The 19,075-nt window shown below is 40.1% G+C and overlaps 1 protein-coding gene across 6 annotated transcripts in view; it reads left to right on the forward strand.

Moving 5' to 3' along the window:
• Nucleotides 1-19,075, forward strand: part of cdk8 (cyclin dependent kinase 8) — a 148,810-nt gene that overhangs the window by 112,571 nt on the left and 17,164 nt on the right. For 4 of the 6 annotated variants that reach the window (XM_087988188.1, XM_087988189.1, XM_087988190.1 and 1 more), the window contains exons 5-7: nt 3,324-3,381; nt 12,908-13,039; nt 18,648-18,790. In XM_087988188.1, coding sequence (XP_087844314.1) covers nt 3,324-3,381; nt 12,908-13,039; nt 18,648-18,790 — 333 coding nt within the window. Of the gene's footprint in view, nt 1-3,323; nt 3,382-12,907; nt 13,040-18,647; nt 18,792-19,075 lie in introns of all 6 variants that reach the window. The other 2 variants (XM_043691988.2, XM_043691989.2) reach the window with 1 other exon arrangement.

Here is a 19,075-nt window from a genome sequence, read left to right on the forward strand (position 1 = left end):
GCCAGCCATTTAACTCATTGGTACCCATTTGGATCTGGAGAAGGGAAGGTGCCCATTTGAGGAGGTACGGTTACCTTGAAAATTATTCAAAGGAGGCACAAGTATGCATAAATTGTACATTAATACATTACAGTTAAGTACTTTGGTATTTCAATCAGATTTGACAAAATCAACTGATGTAACAGCTGCATCTGAGTTTTAAAGATCAACAGGACTAATCAAAGGGAGATGCCATGCCCTAAGACACGGGAGCAGATGAAGGTCATGCAACCTGTATAATTTTTTTTGTCAATCGTTGAGGTTATGGCTGATCTAACAATGCTCAACCTTCTTTTCTGCTTTTTCCCCATAACCTTTGATTCCCTTATTGATTTAAAAACCTGTCTATCTGAGTCTTGAATATGCCACCTTCTAAAGCCCTGTGTGGTAAAGAATTCCATAGATGCTTTTGAAGCTTTTAAAAATCCAGTTTACATCTCTGAAAAAATATGACAAGAGTTTATTGTTAAAGAAAATATTTGCTTGCTATTTCACACTCTGATTATATAAACTCATGATCTTCCATTACTAGGTAAGTGCTGCGTGATTGATTTCACAACCGTCCACTATCACAGATATGTGTCTGACAATTCAGGGTTTGATTGACAGATGCAAGTGGGGGGCCACCTTGTGGAGCATTGGTAATATCCCTACCACTGGACCTGAAGGCTCATGTTCAAGTCCCACCTGCTCCAGAGGTGTGTAATAACATCTCTGAACAGGATAAAATTAACAAAAGAGAGACAATTAAAAGTGTGTGGAGCTCTTGTGGCACAGTGGTAGCATCCCTACCTGTGAACCAGGTGACCTCTTTTCAGGTTATATCTGCTTCAGAAGTGTATTATAACATACCTGAACAGATTGATCTATAAATATCAATGACTGCAAGCGATTATAGACTGTGGGGCTATGGATCCCAATTCTGTTGATATAAGAGGTTGTGCATTTAAATGAAATATTTAGTGTTCTCAGGCTCTGTTTAATTAAAGGGACGTAAATGAGTATTTTTATGAATGAGTTTTTCACTGTAATGAAATTTGCAATCCATACTTAAAACTTTATGCCATCTCTTTGAGTCTTGAGGTCTGCTGATTGTGGATACTAGGTAAGTTGACATGGTAGATATAAAGCTGAAAATGTGTTGCTGGAAAAGCGCAGCAGGTCAGGCAGCATCCAGGGAACAGGAGAATCGATGTTTCGGGCATAAGCCCTTCTTTAGGAATGAGGAAAGTTTGTCCAGCAGGCTAAGATAAAAGGTAGGGAGGAGGGACTTGGGGGAGGGAGGTGGTAGATATAAAGGCAATGGAAAAAGAATGGGTCATCATGAACTGGCACTAATTTGGCATGTAAAGCAGATAAGTAACTCAGGTAAGTAATTCAACTTCCTGGACACTTTCTTTCCTCAGTCGGATTTGTTGAGCCAGGAATGTGGCTGTGCTCCCAATCCTTGAGTTAAATTCAGATTACCTAATGTGAAAAATGCATTAACTTTTGAATATTTATTTCTCTTTTTATTTCTGTAATAGTGTCCAGTTCATGTCATGGCAATAATCTTCACTTAATACAGTTTATTATTTATTTATGATGGTTTAATTTTCATCTTTGCAGCTGAATTTTGAGTATGTTGAGTGTAGTTGTTTTAATTTTGGTTCTATTCTTACGTTTGAGGAGAATGATACTTGAACTTAATTTACTGTTTGTTTTTTAAATTGTAACCATGCTTTCAACTGATTATGTTGCATGTCCAGATATTTGTAAGTTCTATGCTTGCACTTTTACCTGAATGAAAGTGATTATTTTCGAATAATTAAAGCACTTTTGACTTGCCTTTTAAATTTGAAATTTCAAGTTATGAGTAAAAATTGGTCTTTTATTATTTTGTTTCTGGGGTGTGGGTGTACTATAGCAGATGGACTACAATGGTTCAAGGCAGCTCACCACCTCTGTGGGACAACTAGGGATCAGCAATAAATGCTGGCCCAGCATGCATTACCTATATCCAATGAATGATTTCAGCTTTAAATGTGGGTATTGCTGGCTAGGTAAATATTTATTGCCTTTCCATAATTGATTTAGAGAAGGTGGTGGTAAGCTGATGTCCTGAATCATTCAAGTCTTAAGAGGTGTAGGGACACCCACAGTGCTGTTAGGAAAGGTGTTTCACATTTTTGACCCAGCATCAGTGAAGGAACTGTGATATAATCGCAAGTCAGGATGATGTGAGACTTGGAGGGAAATTTGCAGGTGGTGATGTTCTCATGTAATCCTCCTTGGTGGTAGAGCTCACCGGTTTGAAAGGTGCTGTTGAAGGAGGCTTGACAAGTTACTGCGATGCATCCTGTAAATAGTACATACTGCTGCAACTGTATGTTGATGAATCATGAATTGTGTTGGAGATAATGTGATTGTCACTGTAAGTCCTCTTTTGTGACCTAACAATGGAAGGATTGAAACAAAGGAGAAGTACATGGTGGATGGTGAGTCTGGAGAAGGGTATGTTGATAATCTAGGACATGTCTGTATAAAAAAGGAGGAGGGATTGGGTGTTTTGAAAAGCAGCGAGACAGACAGGTCCTCAGGACCTGATGGGATCTATCCCAGAATGCTGAATGAGGCAAGGGAGGAAATTGCTGGGCCCTTGTACGAAATCTTTCTAGCCTCTTCAGTCTTCTAAGAACTCCACTGTGACTAGAGAATAGCCAATGTTTTTCCTTTGTTTCCGAAGGACAATGTGCATAATCCAGGAAATTATAGGCCGGTGAGTGAGTAGTTAGGAAATTATTGAAGAAGATTCTCAGGGATAGAATAAATTCACATTTGGGAAAAGATGATTATTAGTGATAGGCAGCGTGGCGTTGTGCAGGGAAGATTGTTTCTCACAAACTTGGAGGTGGAACTGATTTGGAGCTAGCTCATGTGAACAGCATTCTTTGTCTGTGACTTTGGTATTGTCTGTTGTCTGGCTCCAGGAACATCTTGGAACTTTGTAACACTGAATGGCTGTTCTGGGAGCAGATTTTCTGCTTGGGATGGTCATAGGTGAAGGAAAGGTGGAACTCAAATAGCAGTTTGTGTCATTTCCCAAAATCACTCTTTGCCTAAATACTCAAAAACAGTCCACTTCTAGTGATAGCAATGTTGTAATTATATGCCTTTTATAATTTGTATTTATGAAATGATTTATATTTTTAATATGACTTTGTTGATCTTGCTTTGAGGAGCATGAATTATTTCAAAGTAATCCGGAAATTAATCCTAAATGATCTTTGTTTTTATTGTTCTAGAAACCTGCAAACATTTTAGTCATGGGTGAAGGACCCGAACGAGGGAGAGTCAAAATTGGTATAGTATGCTGTAATTTTATTTTGTACAAATACTGGACTGATTATGGAAGCTAGTCTGGAAGTTTGTATTATAGTCTAAAAACACAAATAGATGTTCTGAATGTTGTAGTCAAAAAAGACTTTAGTTAGAAAATTGCAGGATATTTTAATTTTTTTTTTGTTGCTTAATTCGCTTCCTGTGTAAAGAACTGCCATTGTGTGTCTAGACAAGGATCAGCCAAAATCAGCTGCTCTTTATAGGTAGCTCCATGGGAAAATCCAATGCATTTGCATTCTTTCCTGTCCCGGACGTCAATTAAGTGGCATCTAAGTTATGGAACTTCCTGACTTTGATTAACGGTCACATCCAGAATGCTGATTGGTAAGGTTTGATTGGAGCTAATGACTGTTGCTGGCTTGGATGATCACTGCTGAGTGGGAATATCTAAATTGCCAAGTCTTTAAGGCAGAGTGAAATTTACATCTTCGTACAATGAGTTCTAACCACATATTTCAATGTGCATCCATCTATCAGATACTTGCTCTTTGAAACCAAAAAATGGACCGATTAGATAAAGTCAAGGCACATAATATTTCAGAGTTGTTGTTTGACCAAGAGTGCAATGGTTCTAGCTGTAGGATTTCACCCCTAGGATGAAATGAGTTTCATTCACAAGACTAACCTCTTGCTAGAGATTAATTGATTTTAAAAAAAGGGCGACACGGTGGCACAGTGGTTAGCACAGCTGCCTCACAGCACCAGAGACCCGGGTTCAATTCCCACCTCAGGCAACTGTCTGTGGAGTTTGCACATTTTCCCTCCAAGTACTCCGGTTTCCTCCCACAGTCCAAAAATGTGCAGGTTAGGTGAATTGGCCATGCTAAATTGCCCGCAGTGTTAGGTGAAGGGGTAAATGAGCGGAAATGGGTCTAGGTGGGTTGCTCTTCAGAAGGTTGGTGTGGACTTGTTGTGCCGAAGGGCCTGTTTCCACACTGTAAGTAATCTAATCTTTAAAAAAAAACTTGACACATTATTCTGCTTAACCCAACAGAGGTGAGTTCTTTCACTCTTGCTTTCTGAACTCAAGCTCAATGTGTGCAGTCAAATGGAAGCTTGAGAAATTTGGTGATAGTGTTAAAATCCAGAGAGCATGAAAGAGAGAAACATCTTCAAAAAGAAGAATAAAGCATGATTTAAATCCACATTGCAATATGCTTGACAAATCCAAAATTATGAATGGAATTAGACTATACAACAAGTGTCAGTAAACTATGAAGTGGTGTCTTGACAAAATGAGGAGTTGATTTCATAAAGTTTATGAAATACCATATTCAACTTTGATCACCACAACCCAAAAATGAAGTGTTATATGTTGGAGTAAAAAAGGGCAACTAAGATGATTAATTGCAGGTTAAAAAGGGGAGGAGAACTACGCCAGAACATTAAGAAACTGAAGTCTGCATCTTGTCAAAAGACAACTCCATAAGAAATTTAAATGATCCATGATTAAGTTACTACAGCACAGTAGAAAAGAAATGCATTTAAATTGGCAAAAGGTAATTTTAAACCATACAGCATGGAATCCCAAAGGAAAGATGGAGACTATTTCATTCACATTTCTGCATCAATTGTTTGAAATAATGATCCATAGTCCTGCTTTTTTACCCAGAGAGTGAAAAAGAAAAAATTTGGATATCAGTAATTCTTTATCAGAGCTAGCCATGTACATTTCCTTGATGATACGAAGGAGGCAAGCAGTATTCCTCATTCGATATTCTACTGCATGATGAGTAAGAAGTCAGACAGATTTGGGGAAGAATGGAAATACCCTATGATCCAGTGATTCAAGATTGGATTGAGGATGCAAAGCTGGTTATGGCATCCAGGGACCTCTGTCAGTGGTATTTGTGAGGAACATCTGTATAGGAAAGCCCATTTAAAAACAGTGGGTGATCTTTGAGGAACTGACAAGGGTACAAACAAGCTAAAGGAGAAGCCCCAATTTCCATATCCCTGGAGCTGGTGAAGTTGTTCAATCATGGATGTAGGTTTGCTCGCTGAGCTGGAAGATTTGGTTTCAGACGTTTCATCACCATACTAGGTAACATCATCAGTGAGCTTCCGGATGAAGCACTGGGATGGTATGGCCTGCTTTTTATTTGTGTTTAGGTTTCCTTGGGTTGGCAATGTAATTTCCTATGGTGATGTCATTTTCTTTTTTTTCTTTGGGGGTTGGTAAATGGGATCCAAGTCAATGTGTTGTTCCAGTTGCAATGCCATGCTTCTAGGAATTCTTGTGCTTGTCTCTGTTTGGCTTGTCCTAGGATGGATGTGTTGACCCAGTCAAAGTGGTGTCCTTCCACATCTGTTGTAAAGATACTAGTGAGAGTGGTTCATGTCTTTTTGTGGCTAGTAGACTTTCATGTATCATGGTGGCTAGTTTTCTGTCTGTTTGTCCAATGTAGTGTTTGTTACAGTTCTTGCAAGGTATTTTGTAAATTACATTATTTTGCTTGTCTGTATAGGGTCCTTCAAGTTCATTAGCTGCTGTTTTAGTGTGTTGGTGGGTTTGTGGGCTACCATGATGCCAAGAGATCTGAGTAGTCAGGCAGTCATTTCTGATATGTCTTTGTAGGGGAGAGTGGCTAGGGTTTCTGGACGTGTTTTGTTTGCTTGTTTGAGTTTGTTGCTGTGAAATCGGCGGACTGTGTTCATTGGGTACCCATTCTTTTGAATACATGGTATAGGTGATTTTCCTCTGCTCTGCGTAGTTCCTCTGTGCTGTAGTGTGTGGTGACTCATTGAAATAACATTCTAATGCAGCTTCATTTGTGGATATTGGGATGATTGTTTCTGTAGTTCAGTATTTGGTCAGTTTGTATTGTTTTCCTATAAGCGCTGGTTTGAAGTTCCCCATTGGTTGTTCGGTCTACTGCGACATCTAAGAATGGCAGTTTGTTGTTGTTTTCCTGCTCTTTAGTGAATTTTATGCTAGTAAGGGTATTATTGGTAGTCTTGAAGGTTTCCTATAATTTGTTTCGTTTAGTGATGACAAAAGTGTCATCCACTTAGTGGACCCAAATTTTTGCTTGGATGGTTGGCAGAGCTGTTTATTCAAGTCTCTGCATTACTGCCTCTGCTCAGAACCCTGATAATGGAGATCTCATAGGTGTTCTGTTGGTTTGTCTGAAGGTTTTGTTGTGGGTGAAGTGGGTAGTAAGGCATAGGTCCACTAGCTTGACGATATTGTCCTTGCTGATGAAGTTGGTAGTGTTTGGTGTAAGTATCTTTGGTTTTTTCTAATAGCGTAGTCAGTGTTACCTTGGCCAGGTTGATGTTGATGGATGTGAACAGGGCTGTTACGTCAAAGGAGACTATTATTTCATCCCCTTCTATCTTGTTGTCTTTGGTCTTCAGGAATTCTGGAGTGGATGGAGTGGCATGAGTCTTCTACTAAGTGTTTTAGTCTTTGGTGTAGCTCTTTGGCCAATATGGAAGTTGGTGTTCTAGGTAGCGACACTATGGGTTTGAGGGGGGCTCCTGGTTTGTGAATTTTGGTTAATCCTTAGAAGAGTGGTGTGTTGGATCTGTTGGTTTCATTTTTTAGAAATCGGTCTTATTTCTCCAGATTTCTGAAGTTTATTTGAGTGGAGCTGTGATTCGGTTCTCTAGTTGTGGGGTCGGGTCTATCGCCACTTGTTGGTAAATGTTAGTATCTGCAAGCACTGCGTTCGCTTTCTCAATGTAGTCTCTTTGATTTAAAATGACTGTCAAGTGTCCTTTGTATACAGGTAGTCCTTCCAGTGTTTTCCTTTTTTGTGTATTGAGTGTGTTTTCTTCTTTTTTCCTGCTTAATGTTGGTTTGACTGCCTGATGGTTTGCTGGTTTTTTCTGAGAGTTGTCTTTCAGTGGTATTTCTAATGCTGCTAAGAAGTCTTTCTTCTCCGCATCCTGGAAGTTGAAATTTAATCCTCTTACTAAGACGGCTTTTTGAGTGACTGTTCAAGGCCGGTCAGATAATTTTTTTAATCCGTGCTTCTGCGTTGTCTGTGGTGTTATTTTGTGTAGGTTTGTCTAGTTTTTTCCTGCAGATCTAGTTTTTTTTCATTTTCTGTGTTTGTTGCTGTCTAATGTCTATGGCTTGTTGTATTGTGTCTGTTCATTCATGGTCTGTTGCATTGGTGAGTAAAGGTTTTTAGCATGAAATTTCCTGGCTGTATTTACGGAGTCTGTTGTAGGCATCATTAATCATTTCTCTAAGCATTCTGCAGCCGTTCCGCTCTGCTATTCCTTTGGCTCATGGGGTGTTAAGGGGAGGTTTGTATTTAGGTAGTACCTGTTTCCTTCGGCATCCGTGCAGGAAGTACAGCTGTTCGTGAACACATTGACTTGGGTCCCATTTACCACCCTCTGAAAAAAAGAACAGAAAATGACATCACCACCAGAAATGACATCACTAATCCAAGGAAACCTAAACACACAAATAGAAAGTGGGCCATGTCACCAATGCTTCATCTGGAGGCTCACTGATGATGTTACCTAGTATGGTGGCGAAACGTCTGAAACCAAACCTTCCAGCTCAGCAAGTAAACCTACATCCAGAAACTCAGTGTGAGCTCCAAACCTTCTTAAAACTTGTTCAATCATGTCATCTTGCTGCATCCCTCCTTCAAATTGATCAGGGGCAGCTGTTGAAGCACTGCCAATCAAGAACTAGTGAAGAATGGGAATGTACAGATGGAGTTGGGATGCTTAATTTTGACACGCCTTAATCGTTTACACTTGATCATATCATACAGATCATAGGTAAAGATTGTACTACTAAAACAGGAAAGAGGCAACCATCAGGGAGTTGACAATCAGCATAAACCGATGTAAACTTCAGGCTGATGAGGCAGGCAGAAAAGATTGTTGCATAGCAAGCATGGATCCAGTCTTGCTGTTCTATCTCCATGGTAAACATCATGCTCATCCTGTCCAAGCGGTGTCAAACAGATGCTAGAATTATGCGCTCTCAATAAGCACTGCCAACAATGCTATCAGCAGAGACCTCATCCTGGGCAGTGGCTTTCCCTTCTCACGAGATGTCAGGCTAATTGGGCCTCCCACTGAAAGCCAGGTCAGAACAGTGATTCCCCATGAAGGAGCTCAGTCTTATAGAACATAGAACATTACAGCGCAGTACAGGCCCTTAGGCCCTCGATGTTGCGCTGACCTGTGAAAATTATCTGATGCCCATCTAACCTACACCGTTCCATTATTATCCATATGTATGTCCAACAGCCATTTAAACGCCCTTAACATTGGTGAGTCTGCCACTGTTGCAGGCAGGCCATTCCATGCCTATACTAATCTGAGTGAAGAAACTACCTCTAATAGCTGCCCTCATGTAGAGCAATAGGGACTTGCCCTACAGTGAGCTTCAAATTTGGCAAGGTTGTAGTGACTTATCTAACTCTAATGTGCAAAGGTGTCAACTGTTACCAGTTTTTCCATGAGCATCTCACTGAGGAGTGCGAGCTGATTAATATCTCTTTCCCTGACAGAATCTCTGTTTCGTAGGGATTGGATATTCTCTATCCTGACTTCAATGAGCACTGCCTGTCTGTCCTCAGTCACACTTTTCATAGCTTTGGTTTTCTGTGGTTTGTGACCCAAATGTTGATTCAAATGTATTGAGAGATAAATGGCTGTCCTTGGAAAACATGTATGATGACTGCTATGAGCAGCACGTAGAGGTCAGCAAATGGGGCACCTAAATCTCTAGCATTGCTTCACACACACTGTATATTGTTCTGTATAGGACCCTGGAATTGTTCGAGTAGCAAGGTCTTTTATCTGCAGGCACTGCCACTGTTTTTGAAGCCTCCTACCAGCTATCTCCAAATAGTCAACGCAAGGCCTTGCTAAGTTGTCCTGTTTAGCAGAATTCCTACTTTGTCTAACTCCAGAAGGTGTTAGGCAGGGGTGTTGTAAAGTCCAAACTGCACTTTTGAATTTGTAAAGCTCCGCTATACCTGTTTAGAATGCTGTCTTTTAAATATTTTGTTCAGATCATCAAAGGAAAAAAAGGTGGGAGAGAGAAAGCAGGAAATTATAGACCAGTTAGTCTGACCTCAGTGGTGGGAAAGATGCTGGAGTCTATTATAAAGGATGAAATTACGACACATCTGGATAGTAGTAACAGGATAGGTCAGAGTCAGCATGGATTTATGAAGGGGAAATCATGCTTGACTAATCTTCTGGAATTGTTTGAGGATGTAACTCTGAAGATGGACGAGGGAGATCCAGTGGATGTAGTGTACCTGGACTTTCAGAAAGCTTTAGATAAAGTCCCACATAGGAGGTTAGTGAGCAAAATTAGGGCGCATGGTATTGGCGGCAAAGTACTAACTTGGATTGAAAGTTGGTTGGCTGATAGGAAACAAAGAGTAGTGATAAACGGCTCCATTTCGGAATGGCAGGCAGTGACCAATGGGGTACCGCAGGGATCAGTACTGGGACCGCAGCTTTTTACAATTTAGGTTGACTATTCACCTAACCTGTCCAGGTCACCCTGTAATCTCCTAACATCCTCATGATTAAGGATGATCAGCCATGATCATATTGAATGGTGGTGCAGGCTCGAAGGGCAGAATGGCCTATTCCTACACCTATTGTCTATTAAAAAGAGTAGGATACCCATACAAATTTCTAATTTCAGCACAAAGATGTTTTCCTCCAACCAAGAATACACACAGTTGTCCATAAACCTGCAAGTATTATGGATAATTGAATGACTGGAGGAGACATCACTCACTGTGTCTGAAAGATGGATGTTTGGAGGGAACCCAAAAGCAGTAGCTTGTTTCTTCGCTCACCGACCTACAGGACAACTTGCAGTAAAAATGATGATGATGACATTGGGTATTGTGACCAGATAGGCCACAGGATTATAACTAAAGATGATCATCTAGTAAAGATTACTTACTGATATATCCCACACCATGACTGGGAGGAAGTTTGGGATGAACTGCAAAAGTTCCCAGACTGAGGAATCATCAAGAATGCATACTGCATAGTCCTCATAACAAAGAAAGATGGAAAACTGAGTATCGATTACTGGGCATTCAGCGCAAAGTGTAATGAAGATGCTTACCCTTGAACTGGGACTGAGAAAGCACTGCATGTTCTCAAAGACATAAAGTAGTTTTGCAATCTCGATTTTGACCATGGTTATGACTGGCTCCCCTTCACTGAACAAGATATTTAAAAGATATCATTCTGAACAGATATAGGGGAGTTTTACAAATGCAAAAGTGCAATTTGGACTTTATAACACTCCTGTCACTGTTATGCTTTTGATAAATAAAGCTTAATTTCCAGTCCATCCTTGTGCATCTGGATGACGCACACATCCTTAGCTTCAATTTCAAGGAGACTCATGCAAGATTTGATATTGTGTTAACCAGTTTGTCTCTGTTTAACTTGAAAGTCAAACCAGATAAGTGCCAACTTTTCTTGACAATTGTATTATTGGACATTGCGTTACCAAGAAGGCATCACTCCTGATGAGGTAATCTGAACAATAGAGGAATTGCACTGGCCTAAGGCAGGAGAAATGCATAGGTTCTTTGGTCCTGCTGGCTACTAAAGGAGGAAACATCCTGCCTATATCCACCAACTGAAACAAGAAGGGCCATTGATCACATTACTCCTGGAGACCTAAATGACCTTGACCCTAATGTGGGTTATCCACCATAGAATCTTAAAGGGTACCAGTTTAGGTAAGATGCTGAGAAAGTCTTCTCAAGAAAATGCTAGATATCACCCTAAATCTTTGCCTTTTTCCTAGCTAGTTGATTCAAGAAGAGAATGCTGCCACTCATATGGATTCTAACATTCTAGCCATCCTAGTGCAATTGAATCTGCTCATCACTCAGCAGTTCAGCAAGTGGACGTTCTGTGCATTGTGTAGTTGCCTCGACAGCAAGTTTCAAGCAAGGAAGTGTGTGACAGAGCCTGTAGACATAGGTAGTGAAAGTATGTAAGGACAATTGAAGCTATCAGTTTGGCCACCGCTAACATACTTTGTGCAGTTCTGGTTGCCATATAGGAAAGATGTGATTGCACAAGAGAATGTTCAGAGGCAATTCACCAGGATGTTGCCTGTGATGGAGCAGTTTAGCTATGGAAAACGGTTGGATAGGCTTGAGTTGTTTTCTTTAGAGCAGAGAAAACTGAAATTAGGGGATCTGATTGAGGTGTATAAAATTGAGGGACATGGATGGCTGGGCTAGGAAGCAGCTGTTCCCTTCAGTTGAAGAGTTAATAAAAAGGAGGCACACTGGGTGAAGGGCAAGACATTCAAAGGGGTTTTGAGGAAAGATTTTCTTCCACCTAGAGTGTGGTGAGAATCTGTAACATACTTCTTGGGAGGGCAGTCGAGGTGGGAATTCTCACAACATTTAAGTATACAGATGGGCACTTGAAATGTCATAACGTTTAAAGCTATGGGGCAAATCCTAGAAAGTGGGATTAGTAGAAATAGATTGGTGCAGTCTCAATGGATTGAAAAGTCTCTTCTGCGCTGTGTGTCACTGATACTGCAACTACCTCTGAATTGACCTTCATTTTCATTGATGTTCATAGTTACTGGATGTCAGTGGCAATTCCTGTTCCATTTTCTTTGGGCCGCTGTGTGTTCAAATCCCTTGTTACATCTGCTACAAATGACCCTGACACTCTCCAGCTATAAATTTACAAATAAACACACATCGTTGACTTGCTGGGCTTGTAAAACTGTTTATATACTCGTAAGCAATATATTTAAAAATAGTTAAGCAACCATGCTTCCTTGGAATGTTCTTAGAATGTATAATGAATATCTCATTTTCCATATAGAGCACCTGTGTGATAAGACTAAATATTTCTCAGAATTATGCTGCCTGTTTTTATGGCTATCTCAATCTGTACTCCTGCTCTGAATCCATACCTGACCAGCTGTTTTCATATGTTTCCTTTCCAATTACTTGTTGTTCTACCTGTTTCTATATATTTGTAATTCCTCATTTTATCGTCCAAACTATTTTTGCTGGCTGGTTCTTTGTATTTGAAACTGGAAGACTCCCTTCAGTCTATTTCCTTTCTTTCTGATTGAGTAATTTCTGACTGCAAAGCAAAAACATAAAACAATTAGGGTGGAGCCCAACAAGTGAGATGAACAAAAAGAAAAGGAACTGTAAGCAAATATGTCATTGCTGTACTGTCAGGTAAATGTTTGTAGGCTTTTACCTTCAATTTGTGAATCTCTGAGGAAACAGGATTTTGAGAACAGGGAAAGAGAAATATTGAGGCAATTGCCTTTGCATTGTTGTCTATATTGCTCTTGGACAATAACTGACAGAATTCTGGTATGGAGCAACTTTGCTGGAGTCCTGTATTCTGGTGTAATTGGAGAGACTAATGGAAAGGCTAAGGCTAAGGAGGGAACACCATTAAATAAATAAGTTTTGTTACACCTTTGCTCAATCTAACTGTTTAACATTGTATACTTTTCACACAGCGGATATGGGTTTTGCTCGATTGTTTAATTCACCTCTGAAGCCTTTAGCAGACTTGGATCCAGTAGTAGTAACATTCTGGTATCGAGCACCAGAGTTGCTACTTGGGGCAAGACATTATACCAAAGCCATAGGTAAGAACTAAACTGAAGAATGTTAACATTAAACAGTATTTTCCTTGCTTAGAAAATAAGCAAATAAATATGTATTGCATTAGGAATCCAGTTTTAAGGTTTTTTCATGCGAAGTATTATATACTGGAAAATTAGGATACACAATTTGGAATGAAAATTTATGCAAAGACATACATGCACAAATTTCAAATGCAATAAATATGAACAGTCAATTGTTGTTTGTTGTTAAATTAAATTCAGGTAACAAACCTTTCTCTCAAGATGATCATTCATTGGCGAAGTGAAAACTCAAGTTTTTTAAGTTGTGCTTTAAAACGTCATTGTCAATGATTATAAAACTTAAATTTTTCAAAATGTAACTCTTTCATTACCATTTGTAAGGAATGCACACTAAACTTTAGTAAATATAAGAATCTACTGAAGGGGATCAAAGTTAAAAGAAAGTAAAGTTGTTGGTTGTTTGACATGCAGTCATAGAGATGTGTACAGCATGGAAACAGACCCTTCGGTCCATAGAGATCAGATATCCCAACCTAATGTAGTCCCATTTGCCAGCACCTCCTATTCATGTATCCATTCAGATGCCTTTTAAATGTTGCACTTGTATCAGCTTCCACCACTTCCACTGGCAACTCATTCCATACACACACCATCCTCTGTGTGGAAAAGGTTACCCCTTAGGTCCTGTTTATATCTTTCCCCTCTCACCCTAAATCTCTGCCGTCTAGTTGTGGACTCTGCCACACCAGGGAAAATACCTTGTCTATTTATCCTATCCATATCCCTCATGATTTTATAAACTTCTATAAGGTCACTCCTCAGCCTTTGACGCTCCAAGGAAAACAGTCCCAGCCTATTCAGCCTTTCCCTATAGCTCAAATCCTCTAAGCCTGGCCAACATCCTTGTAAATCTTTTCTGAACCCTTTCAAGATTCACAACATCTTTCCCATAGGAAGGAGACCAGAATTGCACGCAATATTCCAAACCTAACCAATGTCCTGTTCAGTCGCAACATGACCTCCCATCTCCTGTACTCAATACTCTGACCAATAAAGGAAAGCATACCTATCCTATCTACCTGAAACTCTAGAAATTAAGAAGAACAAAGAAAATTTACAGCCCAGGAATAGGCCCTTCGGCCCTCCAAGCCTGAGCCGATCCAAATGTACTGTCTAAACCTGTTGGTCAATTCCTAAGTATCTGTATCCCTCTCCTCCCCACCTACTCATGCACCTGTCCAGACGCATCTTAAATGAATCTACCGTGCCTGCCTCTTCCACCTCTGCTGGCAATGCGTTAGAAACGCCCACCACCCTTTCAAGAAGCGATAAACCTGCACTCCAAGGTCTCTTTCTTCAGCAACACTCCCTAGGACCATTAAGTGTGTAACTTCTGCTAAGACTTGCTTTCCCAAAATGCAACACCTCGCATTTACCTAAATTAAACTCATCTCCCACACCTCAGCCCATTGGCCCATCTGATCAAGATCCTGTTGTAATCTAAGGTAATCTTCGCTGTTCACTACACCTCCAATTTTGGTGTCATCTGCAAACTTACTAACTATATCTCTGATGTTCATATCCAAATCATTTATATAAATGGCGAAAACTGGTGGACCCAGCACTGATCCTTGTGGCACTCCACTGGTCGCAGTCCTCCCATCTGAAAAACAATCCTTCATCACCACACACTGTTTTGTATCCAAATGGCTAGTTCTCCCTGTATTCCATGAGATCGAATCTTGCTAACCAGTCTCCCATGGGGAACCTTGTCGAACGCCTTACTGAAGTCCGTGTAGAGCATGTCCACCACTCTGCCCTCATCAATTCTCTTTTTTTACTTTTTCAAAAAACTCAATCAAGTTCGTGAGACATGATTTCCCACGCACAAAGACATGTTGACTATCCCTATTCAGTCTTTGTCTTTCCAAATATGTCTAAATCCTGTCTCTCAGGATTCCCTCCAACAACTTGCCCACATCAGGCTCACCGGTCTATAGTTCCCTGGCATTTCTTTACCAACTTTCTTAAATAATGATACCACATTAGCCAACCTCCAGTCTTCTGGCACCTCACCTATGACTATCAATAATGCAAATATCTCAACAAGGGGCCTAGCAATCACTTCCCTAGCTTCCCACAGAGTTGTAGGGTACAGATGATCAGGTCCTGGGGATTTATCCATCTTTTTGCGTTTATAATATGAACATTTTTCAAGATGTCACTATTTATTTCCCCACATTCTATATCTTCCATGTCCTTTTTCACAGTAAACACTGATGCAAAATACTCATTTAGTATCTCCCCTGATCTCCTGCGACTCCACACTAGGCTGCCTTGCTGATCTTTGAGGGACCGTATTCGCTTCCCAGTTACCCTTTTGACCTTAATGTATTTGTAAAAACCCTTTGGATTCTCCTTAACCCAATTTGCCAAAGCTATCATGTCCCGTTTTTGCCCTCCTGATTTCCCTCTTAAGTATATTCCTACTGCCTTTATACTCTTCTAAGGATTCACTCGATCTCTCCTGTCTATACCTGACATATGCTTCCTTCTTTTTCTTAACCAAACCCGCAATTTCTCTCATCACCCGGCATTCCCTACACCTACCAGCTTTACCTTTCACCCTAACAGGGATATACTGTCTTTGTAGTCTTGTTATCTCATTTTTGAAGGCTTCCCATTTTCCAGCTGTGCCTTAACCTGCGAACATTTGCACCCAATCAACTTTTGAAAGTTCTTGCCTAATACCGTCAAAATTGGCCTTTCTCCAATTTAGAACTGCAACTTTTAGAGCCAGTCTATTCTTTTCCATCACTATTTTAAAACTAATAGAATTATGGTCGCTTACCCAAAGATTTTCCCCACTGACACCTCACTCACCTGCCCTGCCTTATTTCTCAAGAGTAGGTCATGTTTTGCACCTTCTCTAGTAGGTACATCCACATACTGAATCAGAAAATGTTCTTCTGCACACTTAACAAATTCCTCTCCATCTAAACTCTTAACACTATGGCAGCCCCAGTCTATATTTGGACAGTTAAAATCCCCTACCATAACTACCCTATTATTACAGGTAACTGAAATCTTCTTACAAATGTGATTAGATTAGATTCCCTACAGTGTGGAAACAGGACCTTTGGCCCAACCAGTCCACACCGACCTTCTGAAGAGTAACCCACCCTCTGACTAATGCAACTAACACTATGGGCAATTTACCATGGTCAATTTACCATGGTCAATTCACCTGACCTGCACAAACTTGGACTGTGGGAGGAAACTGGAGCACCTGGAGGAAACCCACGCAGACACTGGGAGAATGTGCAAACTCTGCAGAGACATAATTTGTTTCTCAATTTCCTGCTGGCTATTAGGCGGTCCATAATGCAATCCCAATAAGGTGATCGTCCCTTTCTTATTTCTCAGTTCCGTCCAAATAATTTCCATGTATGTATTACTGGGAATGTCCTCCCTAAGCACAGCTGTAATGCTATTCCTTATTAAAAATGGCACTCCTCCTCCTCTCTTGCCTCCCTTTCTATCCTTCCTCGAGCATACGTATCCTGGATCATTTAACTGTCCATTCCGGAGCAACATTTCTGTATTTGCTATGATATGCCAGTCCCATGTTCCTAACCATGCCCTGAATTCGTCTGCCTTCCCTTTTACGCCTCTTGCATTTAGATAAATGCAGTTTAATTCATCAATCCTACTTTGTTCTCTGTTTTGTTTCTGCCTAGTCTCAGGTTGATCTCTTTAGTCACCATCTCCCTGAGTCCCACCCCACTCTTTACTCGTTTAAATCCTCCCAAGCAGCTCTAGCAAATCTCCCTGCTAGTACATTAATCCCCTTTTAACTCAGGTGAATCCATCCTTCTTGTCAACATCACTTCTACCCCAGAAGAGATTCCAATTATTCAAAAATGTGAATCCTTTTCCCATACACCAGTTCCTCAGCCATGTATTCATATGCTCTATCCTCCTATTCCTGCCCTCACTAGCTCGCAGCACTGAGGGCAATCCTGATATTGCTACCCTCGAGGACCTCTTTTAATCCCTGCCTACCTTTCTATATTCTCCCTTCAGAATCTCATCCTTTTCCCTTCCTATGTCATTGGTACCAATGTGTACAATGACTCTCTGCTGGTCCCTCTCCCCTTTGAGAACATTCTGCATTCTCTAAGACATCCTTGATCCTGGCACCAGGGAGGCAACACATCATTCTGATTTTTTGCTGCTGGCCACAGAAACGTCTGTTCCCTTGACTAGAGAATCCCCTAACACAATTGATCACTTGGAACCTGATAATACCCCTCATTACATTAGAGCCAGTCTTCATACCAGAAACTTGGCTGTTCCTGCTACATTCCCCTGAAAGTCCATCACCCCCTAACATTTTCCAAAACAGCATACTTGTTTGAAATGGAGATAGCCACAGAAGACTCCTGCACTACCTGCCTTACCTCTCTTAGCTTTCCTGGAGTTAACCCATCTACCTGACTGTATCTGCAGTTTTTCTCCCTTCCTGTAACTGCCATCCATCACATCCTCTAGCGCTTGTAAGTTCCTCATTGCCTCTAACTATCTCTCCAACCGATCCATTTGATTTGACAGGATTCGTAATCAACAACATTTATTGCAGATATAATCCTCAGTAACCCTTAAACTCTACTGAATCTCCCACATCTGACAAAAAGAGCATATCACTCTATTAAAAACCATTTTGCTCCTTCCAATCTATAGACCCAGATAATAGCTACAAAACACTGCTCCAGGCTAACTTAATACTTATGGCTTATATTTTTAACATTTAATCAAGAGACAGATCCCACTAAAAACATACAATCAAGAAAGAATCCACTCTACTCAATATTGTAGGTTTACAGCAAGGCTATACTTAAAGCTATTTACATATCTGTTTCTGTGTTGTAACCTCTCCCAAATAGGTTCCTCTGAGATCAGTTGTGAATTTCACTGTTTAAGTTTTCCGAGACACACTCCGATGTCCAGCAATACTTGAATTCAAACAGCAAAGGCAGTAACTGCGCATATTCACTGCTGTGTCAGTTAGCAGTGTAGGTTTTTTTATTTCTCTTCCTTACAGACCATATGCTTGCTGCCTTTGTCTGTCTTTCTCCCTGTTAAAAGTTCAAACAATGCAACAGTATATACAACAGTAATTGCTGCTCCTGGAGTTCGAGGAAATCGCCTCCAACACCTAAAATACCTCAAATAAGAAGCAGCCTATTACAGCCAGAAATTGTTCCCCTTCTTCCGTCTTGGATTACCCAAAATTGTTCATGCATGGCTTATAAATCTGAATTTTGTAAAGAGAATTTGTTTTTACATTAATAATCCTCAGTTTTAATAATGTAATTACTGTAACTGAGAGTGGTACTGCTTTGAAATGCAAAACAACTTATTTATTTTATAATGTAACTTATTTATTAGAAATCTGTGAAATTCAGTTGTGTTAGGTGAAAATCAAGGTGATGTCTCTAAATTTCATTGGAAGTGTTTTCTGTTCTTCAGAAGCTGAAAAGCTCCAGTTTGGCATCCTTATTTTGTCCATTCGATTTACTCATTTTGGCGTTTTCAATTTCAATAGATATTTGGGCTATTGGCTGCATATTTGCTGAGCTGCTAACATCTGAGCCTATTTTTCATTGTCGTCAAGAAGATATCAAGACTAGTAATCCTTATCACCATGACCAACTCGATAGAATATTCAATGTGATGGGATTTCCAGCAGGTGAGTTGGAATCTTGGCTGAACTGATCTTATATAAATTTAATTTGTTTTCGTTTAGTTTCTTTATTTCTGCATGTCAACCTGGAGCAATCCCCCATGTGGCAATTATGCTCATTTATAGAATAGTTGGATATTTAGTATTTTATGTATTGGATACAGCAAAATATTAACAGCAAATTTGAAAAATAGCAGCTTTGCTTTATATTAAATCCTTGAATGCAGACTATAGACTACTTTTGTAGGCAAAACCCAGCAGCAATAAGTGTATTAATTCTGTACTGTTCA

The sequence above is a fragment of the Chiloscyllium plagiosum genome, unplaced genomic scaffold (assembly GCF_037043375.1).
Source record: "Chiloscyllium plagiosum isolate Xiang-an unplaced genomic scaffold, Cpla_swu_hap1 HiC_scaffold_6, whole genome shotgun sequence".
NCBI lineage: Eukaryota > Metazoa > Chordata > Chondrichthyes > Orectolobiformes > Hemiscylliidae > Chiloscyllium > Chiloscyllium plagiosum.